This window comes from Saccopteryx bilineata, chromosome 1 (genome assembly GCF_036850765.1).
Source record: "Saccopteryx bilineata isolate mSacBil1 chromosome 1, mSacBil1_pri_phased_curated, whole genome shotgun sequence".
NCBI lineage: Eukaryota > Metazoa > Chordata > Mammalia > Chiroptera > Emballonuridae > Saccopteryx > Saccopteryx bilineata.
The window spans coordinates 355,095,339-355,112,354 of record NC_089490.1 but is presented as its reverse complement, the minus strand read 5'-3'; the positions used below and the strand labels follow the sequence as shown (position 1 = coordinate 355,112,354).

Here is a 17,016-nt window from a genome sequence, read left to right as displayed (position 1 = left end):
TCTAAGGCACCTGCCTTCCTATACTATGCAGAGTCATAGCCTTGGAAGAGGGTCATGAAACAGCCCATCCTCTTCATCAAGATGTGCCCAAGAGATGTAGACATTCATTCATTTATTACCTGTTCCATATTTGCACTATAAAATATACCCACTCTTTTCTCCCTCCCTTCACCCATCCCTCAGCAGCCCATGGCAGCACTCTATCCTACTGTCTTCCTCTCGGGTGCAGTCTCATCCGAATCCACCTTTATGTTCATGCTGTACACACAGGCCACCAGATTTCCCAGGCAGGTAGACTGCAGTCTGAGAATAGGGTCATGGACTCTGTCTTCTCTCTGTGTACCCAGAGCATTACTAATGAGAGAAAGCGGAAGCTGGAGCAGCAGTTACAGAGCATCATGGTCCTCAACCGTCAGTTTGAGCACGTGCAGAACTTCATCAATTGGGCTGTCTGCAGCAAAACCAGTGTCCCTTTCCTTTTCAGTAAAGAGCTGGTAAGAACTCTAACTCCTCAATCACTGCTTTTGTTAGTAAGCGAATGCCATTTTTTACCAAACCCTGCAGTGCAAAGGACCTAGGTGCTAAAACCATCCTGCCTTCCTCTAGGCAACTTAGCTGGGAAATCCTGTAGTTACTTGTCTTAGGTCATGGATTCAGAAACTCCTGGACACTAGCAGTGTGCTGATCGTCCCATACAAGTTATTTGGGTTCAAATGAGGGGCTAAGAGGAAAGAAGTTGAGGATGATGTTGGAGTGTTGGGCTTGAGAGGAGGGTGATGCTTAGGAGAAGGAAGTTGAAGACTTTTGAGAGAAGTTGGTGGGGTTTATATTAGGATGAGGAGGCAGTTAGAAAGATAAGGAGATACTGAGGTTCAAGGAAATGAGCATCTGGCTGAGGACCTCGAGTCTAAGGTGCCTGTTGGGTATCTAAAAGGAGATATCCAACATCTGTTTTGATAGATGGGTCTGGAAGTCAGAAGAAAAGTCAGGGTTTGAGATAGAGATGTGGGAGTCACTGGCTTTTCTGTAGTGTTGCCTTGGAAGAGTGTGTGAAGGAAGAGAACAAATCTGGAACCCAGGGAAATATCATGATTTTCAGCAGAGAAGAGAGGAAGAGGATGTGTGAACGACAGTGAGAATCAGAGGTCTGAGAAGTAGGAGAGTGTGGTGCACAGAAATGAACTGAGTTCAAATTTTAAGTGGTCAATTTATTATGGCTATGTAGGTAAAAGAGGGTGAGTAGTGAGGAGACTTTTGAGATCTGGGAATCAGGAGGTTGCTGGTGATCTTTTGAAAGAAATTCCAGCAAAGCAGAAGGGCTAAAAGCTAGAATGAGGGGACTAAGGATAGGAGGTGAAGAAGTAGAAGAGAAAAGAAAGGGAATAAGAAAGTAGCTTGAGAAAAAGTCAGACTTTTTTTTTAATATGGAAAACATTTGCATGTATTTTTTTGGGAGAAGGTGAAGATAGAAGATTGGTATGGTGGAGTAATGAGCAGCCTTCAAGTTGTAGTTTCTGAGAAGGCAGAAAGAAGCGAAATCTAGAGTGAACTGGTTAATCTCAAACACAAAGGCATTCCCTGCCTGTGAGATGGGAGGAAAGGAAGGTGTTGGTGTATTGTAGTTAAGTTTGGAGTTAGGAGGGATATAATTTTGGGGGGTTTGCTCTTTATGCTCTCTCTTGTCTTCTGTGGAATTGAAAGTGATAATAAGAGGGTTAGGCATTGGGTAAGTGCCACTGAAAAGAGACATAAAGATTTTAGATAGTCACTGAGGACAGTAGAAAAGGAAGCTGACAAGAAAGGAAGTGATGAGAAAAAGGACTGAGGTTAACGGTCACTGAAGCGACCCCAGTTACCATGGCTAGGGAATGACTGACTTGCCCTACGGCTAGGCATTGGTGTGGGGAGGGACTTAGGGCACTAGTGGTATTAATACTGAAAATGATGGAAAGCTGGGCAGCCCTGTAGACTGATGGGGCAGGCTTGGGGGGTTCAGCGAGGTTGAAGAGCATGCTCTGAAAGAGTAAGAACTAGCTATGGCCAGGTAAGAGGATATTGGAGTTGGCGGTCCCACAGGTAAAATGGTTCTAGATGATGAAAAGGATGACTGAACTAAAAAGAAATGTAAGGTTGATTGACATTAAAGACATCAAGGGAGTTAGAGCCAAGATGTTGATTGGGATATTAGACAACTAGATGGCTGCAGGGTAAGTTGGGCATTTGCCAGAACCCTAGATAAATGGGGAGAGTGAATGATAGGAAATAGATGACAGTGATGAGGGAGGAAGAGGGCAGTTGTTTAAGATGGAAGGGAGTTTTACATGTGGGGGAAGGACAGCAATGGGAAGCTCAGAGAATGTCTGCTCCCACAGGCCTATAAATTGAAATGTGATAGAATGAATGGAGCCTTCTTGAGAGGGCTTCCAGGCAAGAGATACCCTGAGAGCAATTACAAATCATTTGAGGGCTTGAAGATATAAGGATGTAGGAGTTCCAGAAGCCTCAGGAAGAAGAAGAGGATCGGTGGGGAATGGGAGCAGTTCCAGGTGGGTCGGGGTGGTGAAGAGGCAGGAGAAGGACATGAACATACTAAGGCTCAAGGAAATGAGCATATGGCAGAGCACTGAGGCTAAAGAGCCATGGCCTTGAGCCTTTCCACCTGTCCAAAGAGTGAGGGAGAGGGAGTTCTCATTCAGGCGCAAGATGCCCAGAGAAATGACTTCGATGCTGTTGTCAGATTGTGTTTCAGATGCAGCGATTGCTGGAGACAAATTGTAACACAGATCCTGGCTCCCCTTGGAGTATCAGATTCACCTGGGAGCCTAACTTCTGGACCAAGCAGCTGGCTTCCCTTGGTGAGCCAGGGCCTACCCTGTGGGCTTTTACATAATTACTAAGAATGAATATAGAGCACCTGCTTAGCTTATTGGATAGGTCAGCATATGCCCAAAAGAAAGCACTCCTTGAGAGTGCCAGAGGTCATGGAGTCATTCAGCAAACCTTTTTCTTTGCGATGGGAGGGCATTGTTGGGGTATGGGTGCGAGAGCAGACAGTTTAAATACTAGTGGCTATATAGGACTTTTGTAGCAGGCCCAGTTGAAACCTGAGTTTCCCATTCTGCATGAATGTCCCTGTCACCTTGGTTTCATTGCTGGAGAGGAGACATGACAGTGGCCCTGCTCTCCAGAATGTTGTATGGTAGTGCAGATGCACCTATGTGTATGTGTGTGTGTGTGTGTGTATGTGTGTTTGCACAAATGGGTATCTTAGCAACAGAGAGGGAGAGGGGAAAGGAAGAGAGAGAGAGGGATGGAGGAGTAGAAAGAAAAAAAGGAGAGAAAAGAAAAAAGAGAGAGGAAAGAGAGAAAGAGAATGTCACACATACCCTTGGGAGTTGAAATATAAGCAGATAATTCATGATCTTGTATGTTTTGCTTTCCTACTACAATAATTTGTTGACATTCAGTCTTTAGGCAGAATTTAAACAACTTGTAGTTGTGTCTGTGTTGACAACCTAATGGTAGGTTTGTTAAACGAATGGCTAAATGTTACCTTCATCTGGGCTATTAATCTCACTGAAAGTTTTTTGATTTTGACAGAGTGATGAGTGATATTTAGGATTTTATTTTGCTGCCATCTCCCCTTTGATTTAACTCAACAGACCTTTGATGGGTCCTTGCTCTGGGTCAGGTCATATTCTGGGCACTAAGAGACCAAAGGTGAATAAAACACCTCTTGCACTCAAGTTGCTCAGTCTTCCCTGAAATAAGCCTCATCAAAACAATCAGCCAAGGGAGCCATTAGCCTGAGCTAGCAATAGATATCATCTACTCATGTGTGAGGCCCAAGGACCTCAGAGGACGGTGCTGGCGCCTGGCACTGGCTGGCAGTGGAGCTTCCCCACTCTCTTCCACCCTGTTTTCCCAACGCACAGTTCCCCAGGCTTGTATTTGAAGACTTGATCACTGTCTGGGGATGACTCTTCTTTGCTATTTTCAGCACATTCCCTCCCTATCTCCAATGTTGATATATAATAATAATAATTGTTTTTGGTCTTAGTCTCTGTCAGGCTATTCTATTAAAAAATGGATACTCTTTGAAGGAGCCTGTGGTTTCTCTAGTGGGATACAGAACCAGGACTGAACATCTGGTAAAAGCAGAGCTAATTTCTCAAATGTCCCAGGTCCCAGAAGCTGGTCTGTACTGACTGAATTCCTGGCCTCATTCAGGACTGAGTCTTAGAGATCTGGAGTTGAATTACTTTTCCTCTTTTTTCCCCTATTGATTTGGGGGGGGGGGGAGAACGAGAGAGAGAGCATCAACTCATTCTACTTAGTTGTGCATTGGTCAGTCACTTCTCATATGCGCCCTGACCAGGGACTGAATCCACAATTTTGGTGGGTTCTATCCACCAAGCCACCTGGCCAGGGCTAGAGTTGAATTTCTTTCTTTCTTTTTTTCTTTGACAGAGAGAGAGAGAGAGAGAGAGAGAGAGAGAGAGAGAGAGATAGGGAGATAGGGACAGACAGACAGAAAGGGAGAGAGATGAGAAGCATCAATTCTTTGTTGTGGCACCTTAGGTGTTCATTGATTGCTTTCTCATATGTGCCTTGATTAGGGGGCTACAGCAGACCAAGTGATCTCTTTCTTAAGCCAGCAACCTTGGGCTCAAGCTGGTGATCCTTGCTCAAACCAGATGAGCCCATGCTCAAGCCGGCGGCCTCAGGGTTTCAAACCTGGGTCCTCCATGTCCCAGTCAGACGCTCTATTCTCTGTGCCACCACCTGGTCAGGCTGAGGTTGAATTTCTTAATATCTGTACCTGGTACAGGTTTGTTGATTGATGTCCATTGATCTCAGGAGTTGGAATTAGCAAATAAGGAACAACTGCAGGTTACCTTTAGAAACATGCTTTATTCTGCATTTCCAGGCTGTATAACTACAGAAGGTGGACAGCTGTCCCGGGCAGATACCCCTGCTTATGGAAGTTTACAGGGACCATCATCCTTCTATCAAAACCACCAGTCCCCAGTGGCTCAGCAAGAGACTCTTAGCCACCCCTCACATAAGTTTCATTCCCTAGCTCTGTGTTCCTCGTCTGTGTGCTGCTCCCACTGCTCCCCAGTCTCGCCCTCCCTCAAAGGCCAGATCCCCCCACCCAGCATACACCCAGCCCATGGCTTTAGGCAGCCCTCTGAGATGTTACCCCAGCAGCTGGGATCACTGCACTGCTCCACCCTGTTGCCCAGGGAGAAAGAGCTGCCCTGCAATCCTCACCCACCGAAGCTGCTGCAGCCCTGGCTGGAAACCCAGCCCTCCGTGGAGCCTGAGAGCACGTCTCAGCGGCTGGGGCATCAGCTTACTTCCCAGCCAGTGTGCATCGTACCCCCGCAGGATGTTCAGCCAGGAGCCCATGCCCAGGCCACCTTACAGACACCCTCTATCCAAGTCCAGTTTGGCCACCACCAGAAGCTGAAGCTCAGCCACTTTCAACAGCAGCCGCAGCAGCAGCTGCCACCTCCACCACCTCTGCCACCTCCGCCCCAGCAGCAGCCTCCCCCCCTTCTGCCTCCATCCCAGCAACTGGCTTCTAGTCAGTGTGAGAGCCCCCCGGGGCCTGCCTGTTCCCAGAACGTGGACATAATGCACCACAAGTTTGAGCTGGAGGAAATGCAGAAGGACCTGGAGCTTCTCCTTCAGGCTCAACAACCCAGCCTGCAACTGAGTCAGACCAAGTCGCCTCAGCATCTTCAGCAAACCATTGTGGGGCAGATCAACTACATCGTGAGGCAGCCGGCACCCATCCAGTCCCAGAGCCAGGAGGACACAGTGCAAGTGAGCCTCAGGGGGGCGCGGGGCACATATTCTCCCATCCTAGGGTCACCTGGGAATACAGGGTGGTGCAGGAACACAGTCTCTTCATCTCAGGGCGGCCTTGAGCACAGCCCTCATGTTTCAAGACTGCCCTGGGCTCCCCCTCCCATCTCAGGGGTGCTCCAGAGAACGTAGTACCTGTCCCCACATAGACCTGGGCTCAGTGCTCTCCAGAGTGCCCTCACTTAGCCCTGTCCTACTCTGTGATGCCAGGAACTTCTACTGGACACTAGGAACTCTCTCTGTGACTAGAACCGTCTGATCTGTGCTGCACTCCTGCCAGTGCCAGGGCAGAGGGAGGCTGTCTCTTATCTTTGTAGCTGCCTCACTTCTCTTTCTGGGAACTTCGGCATCTCAGACAGGAAATAGAACTGAAGGAGTGGAGGGAGGGGATGCATTAGATGTTCCTGGGCGGCATCTTTATAACGCTGCACAGCTGTAAAACTTAAAATTTACTTCAAGCCTACAAACTAGATACGTTTTATATACATTATATCATTTATTCTACTGCTGTTAGGTAGGCATGACCATCTGTTTTGCATAGATACTGAAGTGGAAGTCAGAGAGGTGAGGAATTTGCCTTGAGATCATAAAACATTGAGAGGTCGAACCAAGTCTTGGATCCAGGTCTGCTGACTGTAATGGCACAGAAGAGGCCCAGTTCTCTCCCTAGGGGGAAGATGAGTGCCTCCGCTCTCTTTCCTCAGCGAGAAGCCAGCTGAAGAAATGCAGTTTGCACCACTGGGATCTTTGCTGCTTCTACATCTTCATTCTCAACTCTTGCCTTTCTTTTTTTCCAGAGTTTCCTGTTTTAGCCCCTTCCTTCTACTTCTCACTTTCCCCACAATGATATCTCCTTTAAATCTGTAATCACATTCAGACCTTCAAAGCAGCTCTATAGACGTTTACTTTATTACAAAATATAAGGCCTCACATTTATGCTTAGTACTCACAACTTTAGATCATGTTTCACTGTTTCCCTCTGAGGCTAGTTTCTATGAGGGGATATAGAATCATCCTCAGGACAGTGGCAAAGGATCTCGGGTTCACAGAGGACCACAACCTAAATGAAAGTCATAACTGTTATGACTGCTAAGGCAAATATGACAGTTAGTTCAGAATTCTCTGTTGGGGTTTGATCCTAAGACTATTTTTAGGATGTAGTCTTAGGAAGAGTTTAGATAAAAGTATTTTTCTTCCTGAAAAATGTTTGAACAGTTCACAGTGGTGATCAAGGGGAGTACAGGGTGGGCATTAACCCAGGCTGCAGCTGCTGCGCTCTGCAGTGAAACCCACCCAGGTTTTTATTTTCTTCTCCAGGCTACAGATGAGCCCCCAGCATCTGAAGGCCCAAAGCCAGCGCTCTCTCTTGACAAGAATACTGCTTCTAACTTGCCCCAGTCATCTGGGGAAGAAACCCCTCCCAGTGTCCCCTCACTGGACAGCACCACCCAGCACTCCTCTCCAAATGTGGTGAGAAAGGTACTAACCGAGCCTGCTTTTCCTAACCACGGGACACCCAGTGCCAGCCAAGGCCCCGGGGAGCTGGATGAGGAGGACTGGGCAGGGGGAGGAGGATCCCTGTTCCACCCTGGGATGTTGCACAGCCCTGACTCATGCCTTCTGTCCTAATGAGTCAGCAGCATAGATCCTCCCCACCCCCACTTTTACCCCCACATATATGCCTAAAATGGGACCAGCTAAGCTTCATTTCGAAAGGAAAGGAGCCAGCTTAGTAAGCATTTACTCTGTGCCTAGAACTGTGCAAGTGCTTCACAAGCATTGCTCCCCTCCCAACAGTTCTGTGAGGCGGGCATCCCCATTTTATAGCTAAGGAAACTGAGGTCCAGGGCCCTAAGCTAGCAGATTAAAGGGCTGAGGTTCACTGAAGTTTATTTAAAATCAGGGCTGTCAGTATCCAAAGCCTGAACTTTATTCTCTCTGCAATGAAAATGGGGAAAATATTTTATGTGACGCCATAACCCAAAATTGGTTGACCTTAGAAATAGAATCAGTGGAATTTGTTAGGTGAGTGGTCTGCAGGGATGTCCTGGGCACCTAGGGGCACTGAGATCTCTTAAAGATCAGCTGTTGGAGCTCACCTGTCCACCCACCTCCTTGCTTGCTGGACGTGGTCATTTATTCTGGCAATAACCCAGAACCCCACAGCTTCTCAGTGCTCCTACCCGTCTGCACCCCTGCCCTTGATCCCCACGCCTGTCCTCCGCCTAGCCACAACCTTAGTACTGTGTCATGCCCTCCCCTCAGCCCTCCCTATGTCCCTTGTTCCTATGACTATATTGCCTTCCCTGGTCTGGTGCCTGCAGCCCTCCTGGTGCCTCGCCCTCAGCCCTGTACTGCAGCCGCACTTCCCAAGCTGTTCCCTGAGCCCACCCCTCCCCGGGTTTCCCTAGCAGCACCAGTGCGGTCTGTCTTAGGTCAGTCTATCTCAGTGATCCTTGACAAGAGAATTTAGAAAAGTAAGGGATGGCCAAAATGAAATGTTAACTTCGACATCCCTGGTGATTCTTAAAGTCTGAATAAGTCTCTGGTATTAGTGACATTTTGTTTATGTCTGTCCTGTCCCACCTGTCGAAGTGCTTTGGCCTAGAGGCCATAGAAATGCTGTAAATAGACCCTTGGTGGCTCTTAGGGAGTTAATACTTGGGTCCTTAGATTCTTATACTTCGGCCAACTGTCTATCTATCCAAACATTTATACACTCAATATTCAAAAATATATATATTAATCTCCTCATATGTGCTAGATATACTGCTCACAAAAATTAGGGGATATTTTATAGCTTCATATTCATTTTGAAATATCCCCTAATTTTTGTGAGCAGTATATTTTTGCTAGGTGTAGTGAATAGTCTCACACCGGAGCTTAGGGAGAGAGTTAAGTAACAGCAGTAAAGTATGATAGAGTGCTGTGATAGTCATTGGGCTGTACCGAAGGGGCACCTACCCTGGGGGATGAGACTGTTGAGAGAAGACTCCTGGAGGATGGGATTTTGAGCTGTAATTTGGAGGAGAAGTTAGGCTAGTGAAGGGGGTGGCGGTGGAGGCTAGAATAAACAGTCACAGGGAATGCATGGCAAGTAGGAAGCTCCAGAGGTGAGAGACAGCCTCGAGCACATAGAGGGTTTCGAATAATTTGGCTTGATGTGAATCTGAGAGGAGTGGGAATGAAACCAGAGAGGTTCAAAGGCCCGTAAAGTAAGCTGTGGAGTTGGCTCTCGTCTTGTGGGTTGTGAGGAGCGAATGAAGAATATCTAGCAAGGAGGGACCTGGTTTGGATTAAATTTGAGAAAAGTAAGGTTAGTTGCAGTAAGGGAGACCAAAACAGTACAGAGGAGAAGTAGAGTTTGGATGAAATCAGTAATGATGGGACTAAAGAGGAAGCAATGACTTCAAGCGATCAGATTACAGGAGCTTTTGGACTCAGTCTGATTGGAAATGGAAAAGTGAGGGACAGGAAGCCTTTTGGCTTGACACCTGCATCTCTTTTGGCCCCGTGGTTTGCCATTTACGGAGATGGGAGCATGGGAAGAAGGCATATTTCGGGAAAGAAAGAAGTTATGTCTTGAATCGTGGATGTTCTTCTAATGGAGGTTGCATTCAAGGATGACCAAAGGGCTGCCAGCTGTGGCTGTCAGTAGTTCAGAAGGAAGCATGGGAATGGCGTGTCTGGTGGTGGCAGCCATGAAGAAAAGGTCACTGCTTGTCTAACGAATCTCAGTTCTGTTCCTGAACAGGGCAGAGCACAGAGGAAGGAAAGGGGGTGAGCCATGTGCAAGCATGGAGCCCACGCTGTCTGAGTGGTGGGTGGCCCAAGGGGCTGTCTGAGCAGCAGAGGGATGCTGCCCTCTCGTGTGGCTGCAGGTTGGGAGAGGGCTAGTGAAAGTCCTGGGAGCTCTAACTTCTCATTTTCAGCTGCCTTGGCCCTGCTTAACCTGGGCTAACACAGAGGTGGAGAGGGCGGGTGGCCTGGAATTTTTTGGATGTTTTATAGGCTTTTTCATGGCTTTATGACTCCCAGAAAAAGGAACCTCAGGGTTGCCATCCTGGTCCAGAGGACCATTTGTGTCTGCTTGACTGAGAGAGGACTAGTTATACGCAGAGCTACTTCAGTAAGTACAGGGCTTTCTTTCTGAGGGCATGCGTAGCCTTCAGCCTGGAATTGGCAGGGTGGAGGGGCTGAAGCTTGAGGGTGCTGAGTACTGTTTTGAGCACCTTATCGTTAAATGGTAATACTTTGTATAGCATTTTCTACTTTTTTAAATAGATTTTTACATGGATTATTCCATTTTATCTTTTTGTTTTTCTAGAACTACTATGAGGAAGCCACTTTCTTGCCCCCCTTTGAAAGATGTGGAAACTGAGACACAGAGAGGTTAAATGACCCACCTAAGAGTTATATACAGTTGGTTATTGGCAATGTTAGAACCAGAGCACAGTTCCTGACTCAACCCTGTGTTCAGGACTAGGTTAAATTACCTCTCTGTGCACTGCAGTGGAAACGGTAGGACTCCATTTGGCCTCGCATGTGCTGGATTTTTCTTCCTTACAATCTTTGAAGTAGCCTTAGGTGTTGCTAAGGGGAGGTCTTAGGAGCCAGCCTAGTTAGGTCTTGGCGTCCTTTGGTAAAGGTTGTTTAGCCTCCAGCCCACCACTCAGCCTGTACTGACCTGAGCCAGGGAAGTTGGAAGTCTATCTGAAGGTCACAGACCAGAGGAGCCTATGGGATGGGGCACCTCTCCGTGTGTCCCACAGGGACTCATTCACACTCTGAGCTGCTCACCAGCTTTTTATCACCACAGAGAAGATTGTTATTACAGCAGAGCAGCTGTGCACAAGGACCTAGGACTTGCTACTAAATGAGCCGATGGTGAAAGCAGATTGCTGCTGAAAATGAGGTGCGAAAGTTCTAGAATGGGTTTCATAGTGGCTTGAGCTCTGCAATCTCAGGAACATTTTATCCCACCACCTTCCCTGAATCCAAGAGGATGTTTTTGATTGAACTTTGACGTTTGTCTAACACAAGCTATTGCCTGAGTTTTTAGTCTTGGATTAGCCACTCTGAAGAAAGACCATGGTTACAGCTCTACAATAGAACCCTTTTACCCACTGAGTGAAAATGGAAGACATCTTGATGGCTTCATTTCATGCTTCCAAACTAGTCAACTGTTGAAAAGTACACACACCCCTTTATGCAATGCTCTCATGGAGTCAAGGCTAAAGGTATCACAGCCCTATGTGAGCCCCAATTCACCTGCAGGAGGGCTTCTCTCTCTTCTGCTCATAACAGGGCCCCATATATTTAACAGAGGACTTGGAGGCCCTCAGGATTCTGTTCATGGCTTGAGAAGAATCTGGGATGTATTTTCAGTAAATGTTACTTAAGTGGTAGGCATTCCCATGGTCCAGATCATTAGGAATGATGCAGAAGAGTAAAGGAGTGTGACTCCTACAAATAGCATTTATTACCATTATTAAAATATTTTGATGCCTGAGCTCTAAGTTTGATTCTTACAACTCAGTGAGATTCACATTAACCTGTAGAGGAAAAAATTAAAGCCCAGAAATGGGAAATGACTTGCTTAAACTCATACTGTAAACCCTGGCATAAGTGAGGAAACACTAGGGATCCTGCCTTCATAGTCCCCAAATCCTCTGCCATGGGTTGGATCATGGGTTATCAACCTCAGCAATGACCTTTTCCCCATAGCCTGGCTCTGAGAACAGCTGTTTCTTAGGATGTTCCTGAACAAAGAGGCTGGTGAGGCTTTCTAAGGGTCTAGCCTGTGTCAGCATGTGTAGGACTCTACAGAGATCCACTCTGTCCTCCTCAGGAGTCAAGTCAAACACTCCCAAGTCTGGTTCCTGAGTTTGGCACCTCCTGGGAAGCCTGTCTCCTTAGCACTGGTCTGGTTTAATTCACAGACCAAACTCAGGCTCTTTGTTTAGGTCCCCTGGTCCATGAGAAAACAGGTCCTTGCTTGTAGATCTTAAATTTCCTTGCCTTGGCCTGGCCAAAGAATCTCTGGCCTATTTCTCCTGAGCTGCCAAGGCCTGAACCCCTCCAAGTGTTTTGAGGGTTCCACTCATTCTGGCTTTCCCTTCAGATTTACTGCAACCCATTTCCTCCTTCTACCTCAGACTCTAGGGTCCTCAGGGCACTGGGCACTTTCTGTTCTCTCTTCACCACCCATGAGCATTTTCTCATTAGACTGTGGTCAGTTAGCATGAATCAGCACAGCGACAGCCACACAGTAGCCCCAGTTCACACAGGGCTTTTCATTACTCTGGAGGAGCACTCACGGTCAACAGGAGCAACTTTTCACTACTAAAAATCAGCCTGTAGCCTGACCTGTGGTGGCGCAGTGGATAAAGCATTAACCTGGAAACACTGAGGTCACAGGTTCAGAGCCCTGGCTTGCCTGGTCAAGGCACATATGGGAGTTGATGCTTCCTGCTCCTCCCCCTTCTCTCTCTCTATCTCCCCCCCTCCTCTCTAAAATGAATAAATAAAAAAAAAAAATTAAAAAATCAGCCTGTAAAATCACTTGCTGAAAAGTAATTTCCTTCCTCAGCTGGTTCAGGTGTTTTAAGATCTCCTATACTATTATTAACCAGCCTACCTACTCAGAAGCTGTGAAGCACTCAAATATCCCAAGGATTTAATTTGCAAATCTACTTACCGCTATCCTTGTCTCCTTATCTGTTTCTTTCAGCCAGAGTGGAGGCCTTCAGTGTGTTTCTAAGACACAATTCCCAAGTTGTACATTCTCCTACTGCACATTTATACAGTGTGGTTAGCCTTTGACAATTGTAACTACTGGAACAAAAACCTGCAGCTAGAAGGGATCAGTCAAAGCTTCGGAACTCCATGCATTATATACTATGTGAGATCATAAGCCCACACTCACATGTCTAGTGAGCATTCTTCTAGAAAGCTTAGTCATATGGTTTTCTTTGGAAATTTTTAGTTCTCCTACATTACAGCAGCAAGCAGATTCGAAGCTGGGAGTCAGGACTTTTATAATGGCAGCTAACCACAAGGGAGAAAGCAAGAAGCTTCACCTGGAAGAATGGCATGGTGTAAGGACTGAGAGGATGAGCTAAGCCCTGCATCCTTAGACATTCCCTAAAGCACCCCTGGACTACAGCCCATCTTAGTAATAGAAGGTCATCAAAAGTCCTTTGTGTCACTAAAGAAATGGTCTTATTAGGTTCCATGTAATCTGTTTAATAAGACAGGGTGTGTGGAAAGTGTTTCAGAAGTGCTCCCATTCAAAATAATATTTTTAAGGTATGTTTCAGTTATTTGGAGAATGAATTTCTGTAGACCACCACCCTGTCTGTGCTACTTCATCCCTGGCACTATGATCTTGCTGTAAGAACCCGAAATTGATATTAAACTCAGGGCATGAACTACGTGTCTGTTTATTGACTTCTCAATTCCATCTTACTAGGACAGTAGCTTTCTAGCTAATGGCACAAAATCAAGACCAGACAGCAGATTTTTTTTTTTTTTTTTTTTACAGAGGCAGAGATAGACAGGGACAGACAGGAACAGAGAGAGATGAGAAGCATCAATCATCAGTCTCTCGCTGCTCATTGCGACCTCTTAGCTGTTCATTGATTGCTTTCCCACATGTGCCCTGACCTTGGGCCTTCAGCAGACCGAGTAACCCCTTGCTGGAGCCAGCGACCCTGGGTCCAAGCTGGCGAGCTCTTTGCTCAAGCCAGATGAGCCCGCGCGCGACCTCAGAGTCTCGAACCTGGGTACTTCCGCATCCCAGTCCGACGCTCTATCCACTGCGCCACCGCCTGGTCAGGCCAGACAGCAGATTTTTAAGGCTGGGCTCAGATTCCTTGTCCTGGGCCTACGTGGGCTTGGAAAATCTGGGTAATCACTCTGTGTCTCCATTTTCCTTCCTGTTAAAATGAAAGAACAATGCTTTCTATGATATTTGACATCACCGTGTGGCAATAATTAGAATAATAATATTAACACATTGAACTCCAGAAAAAGATCTGGGTGGTGAGGATGGGGAGAGGAGGGGAGCAGGTAGCAGCACAAGTCAAGCAGGAAGCAGGTTAGATGGGTGAAGGGTTGCATATGTGACTAGTAGAAGTGGGCGGAAGTCAGACAATGCAGGGAAGTAGCAGGCCAGGCAAGCTGTGGGGGCAGGTGGTTCAGACAGGTAGATTATATACATCTAGAAGAGGCAGTTCAGACAAGTCACAGATCAAGCAGGTGCCCATAGAAAGAAGGAGACAGAGATAAAGGGATAAGAGACAAGAAGAGGAAAGCAACAGGGACAGGAACATACAGTTTGGGAGGAGAGAAAATACATGCTAAGTCAGAGAGGTATGAGGCACTCTTTAGGCTCAGGGCAGTCTCTGCTCTTACCCAAAGGTAACCTGAGTAGATTATTAGAGTGAATATTTATGGCATTTTGACTTCTCTTCCTCCTTGAATTAGAAAATGGTTATTTTCCCTTGAACACCTTAAATACATATTTCCTCCAATGAAATCTGAAGATTTTGTATGTAAAGATGAGATTGAGGCTTGGAAGTGTCAGTGAGTGCCCTGTACAGACTTTTTTTTTTTTTTTTTTTGTATTTTTCTCAAGTTAGAAGCGGGGAGGCAGTCAGACAGACTCCTGCATGTGCCTGACTGGGATCCACCTGGCATGCCCACCAGGCAGTGATGCTCTGCCCATTTGGGGTGTTGCTCCGTTACCGCTGGAGTCATTCTAGCGCCTGAGGCAGAGGCCATGGAGCCATCCTCAGCGCCAGGGGCCAACTTTGCTCCAATGGAGCCTTGGCTGCGGGAGGGAAAGAGAAAGACAGAGAGAAAAGAAAGGAGAAGGGGTGGAGAAGCAGATGGGAGCTTCTCCTGTGTGCCTTGGCCGGGAATTGAACCTGGGACTTCTACATGCTGGGCCGATGCTGTACCACTGAGCCAACTGGTCAGGACTGGTCATAAACTTTCACCTCTTCTCATTTGACCTCCGATGATCTTGGGTGCCAGGGAGGGCAGGTGGCATCATCTCTACTGACAGAGGAGCTCCTTCTGTGTGTGAAGAACCAAATATCATGTGCAGCCACCTTCCCAAACCCTTCTCCAACCCTGGCGTGAGCTTCAGAAGCTCTTACCTTCCTTGCAGGCCCCAGAGATTCAGCCTGCTTTTCCGGCCCTGAAAGTAGACCCTCCCCTGACCCTAACTCACCTTTCTGTTCTGGCAGGACAGTAGGATGGGCGTTCTCAACTCCCCTCTTTCTTCCTGTGCATGAAAGGAGAACCATATGTTTTACTATTTTGTAGCCCTTCACTCCAGAGAGATAAAGCATCAAAAAATAACATACGCCTGACCAGGCGGTGGCACAGTGGATAGAGCGTCGGACTGGGATGCAGAGGACCCAGGTTCGAGACCCCGAGGTCACCAGCTTGAGCGTGGGCTCATCTGATTTGAGCAAAAGCCCACCAGTTTGAACCCAAGGTCGCTGGCTCCAGCAAGGGGTTACTCAGTCTGCTGAAGGCCCGCGGTCAAGGCACATATGAGAAAGCAATCAATGAACAACTAAGGTGTTGAAACATGCAATGAAAAAACTAATGATTGATGCTTCTCATCTCTCTGTTCCTGGCTGTCTGTCCCTGTCTATTCCTCTCTCTGACTCACTCTCTGTCTCTGTAAAAAAAAAACAAAAAAAACCCAAAAAAACAAAAAATAACATACTCAGCATACATAGGTTCCAGAAATGGCACAGTGTTTGTACAGCCTGTAGAAATGGAGTCGATGCTATGCTTCCTCAGAGCACTTGCTCTGAGTCCCTTCTGAGAATCCCCCCCTGGATGTTTCCCAGGTTCTCATTCATTACCACTGCGGAGCTTCACCCCCCCTCCTGATAGCCTTGGCCTCCTGGAGGTTGGTTGTAGATATGGAGACAGACGAGGCCAGTCTAGTATGCAGTACTTAGGACATGTTACTGATCTTGTATTATTATGATACTGTTATGGTATTTATGGGAGCAGGTCTGTCAGGTCCAAGTTAAAATAAATTGTGACAGTTCTTCCACAGCTCAGTCTGCATGCCCTCCTCTCCTCTGTTATCAACTCTTATTTCATGACATGCAATAAGTAATCAGGATAGGGGAGCTGATATCCTACAAAAGAGATCTCTACCCCTCATCTGGAAAGTTTTGTCTTTGGGAATTTAGTTTTGTGCATATCTTATGACATATAGGACCTGACCATTAGTACTTAGAATGGGCCTAGGCAGATTTTGGTGCCCTTAATGCTTGGTGCTAAGGATTTCACTGAGAGACTAGGTGCCATCGGTGTCATTGGTAGATGAAATGAATACCAGAACTGCATTAAATATACATGTCAAATAGGGACAAGGTGAAAGAATCCAGCTCAAAGGATCAGATTGTCCTATGTAACTAAAGAGAATGCAATCATCATTGGATAATATTGTCCATAGATAAGGAGATATAGAATATTAGAAAGCTATGGTAGGTCCTGGCCATTTGACTCAGTGGGTAGAGCGTCCACCTGGCATGTGGATATCCTGGGTTCAATTACCAATCAGGGCACACAGGAGAAGTGACCATCTGCTTCTCTATCTCCCCCCCCCCTTCTCTCTCTCTCTCTCTCTCTATCCCCCTCCCACAGCCATGGCTTGATTGGTTTGAGTGCATCAGCCCGAGACACTGAGGATGGCTCCATAGAGCCTCCACCTCAGGTGCTAAAAATATCTCAGTTGCAAGCATGGCCTCAAATGGGCAGAGCATCAGCTCCAGGTGGGGGTTTCTGGGTGAATTTCAGTCAGGGCACATGCAGGAGTCTGTCTCTCTATCTCCCCTCTCCTCACTTGGAGAAGAAGAAGAAGAGGAAGAAGAAGTAGAAGGAGGAGGAGGAGAAGGAGGAGGAGGAGGGGTGGAAGAGGAAGAGGAAGAGGAAGAACGATATGGTGGTACATAGCCAGGATAACAAGGGGATACCAGGGACCAGGGACTGTGGGCCGTGGCATGTCTGAGCTAGCTCTTGGTTTCTGACCATAGTCCCTTGAGCTGAGTTCCATGCCTAGTCAGCCCAATTTGGTTTGAGCATCCTGCTATCGTTCTT

The 17,016-nt window shown here is 47.0% G+C and overlaps 1 protein-coding gene across 9 annotated transcripts in view; it reads left to right on the top strand.

Moving 5' to 3' along the window:
- TRIM66 (tripartite motif containing 66) overlaps nucleotides 1-17,016 on the top strand; it is an 80,529-nt gene that overhangs the window by 48,902 nt on the left and 14,611 nt on the right. For all 9 annotated transcript variants that reach the window (XM_066250892.1, XM_066250896.1, XM_066250893.1 and 6 more), the window contains 4 exons: nucleotides 348-494; nucleotides 2,738-2,855; nucleotides 4,931-5,835; nucleotides 7,195-7,356. In XM_066250892.1, coding sequence (XP_066106989.1) covers nucleotides 348-494; nucleotides 2,738-2,855; nucleotides 4,931-5,835; nucleotides 7,195-7,356 — 1,332 coding nt within the window. The remainder of the gene's footprint in view (nucleotides 1-347; nucleotides 495-2,737; nucleotides 2,856-4,930; nucleotides 5,836-7,194; nucleotides 7,357-17,016) is intronic.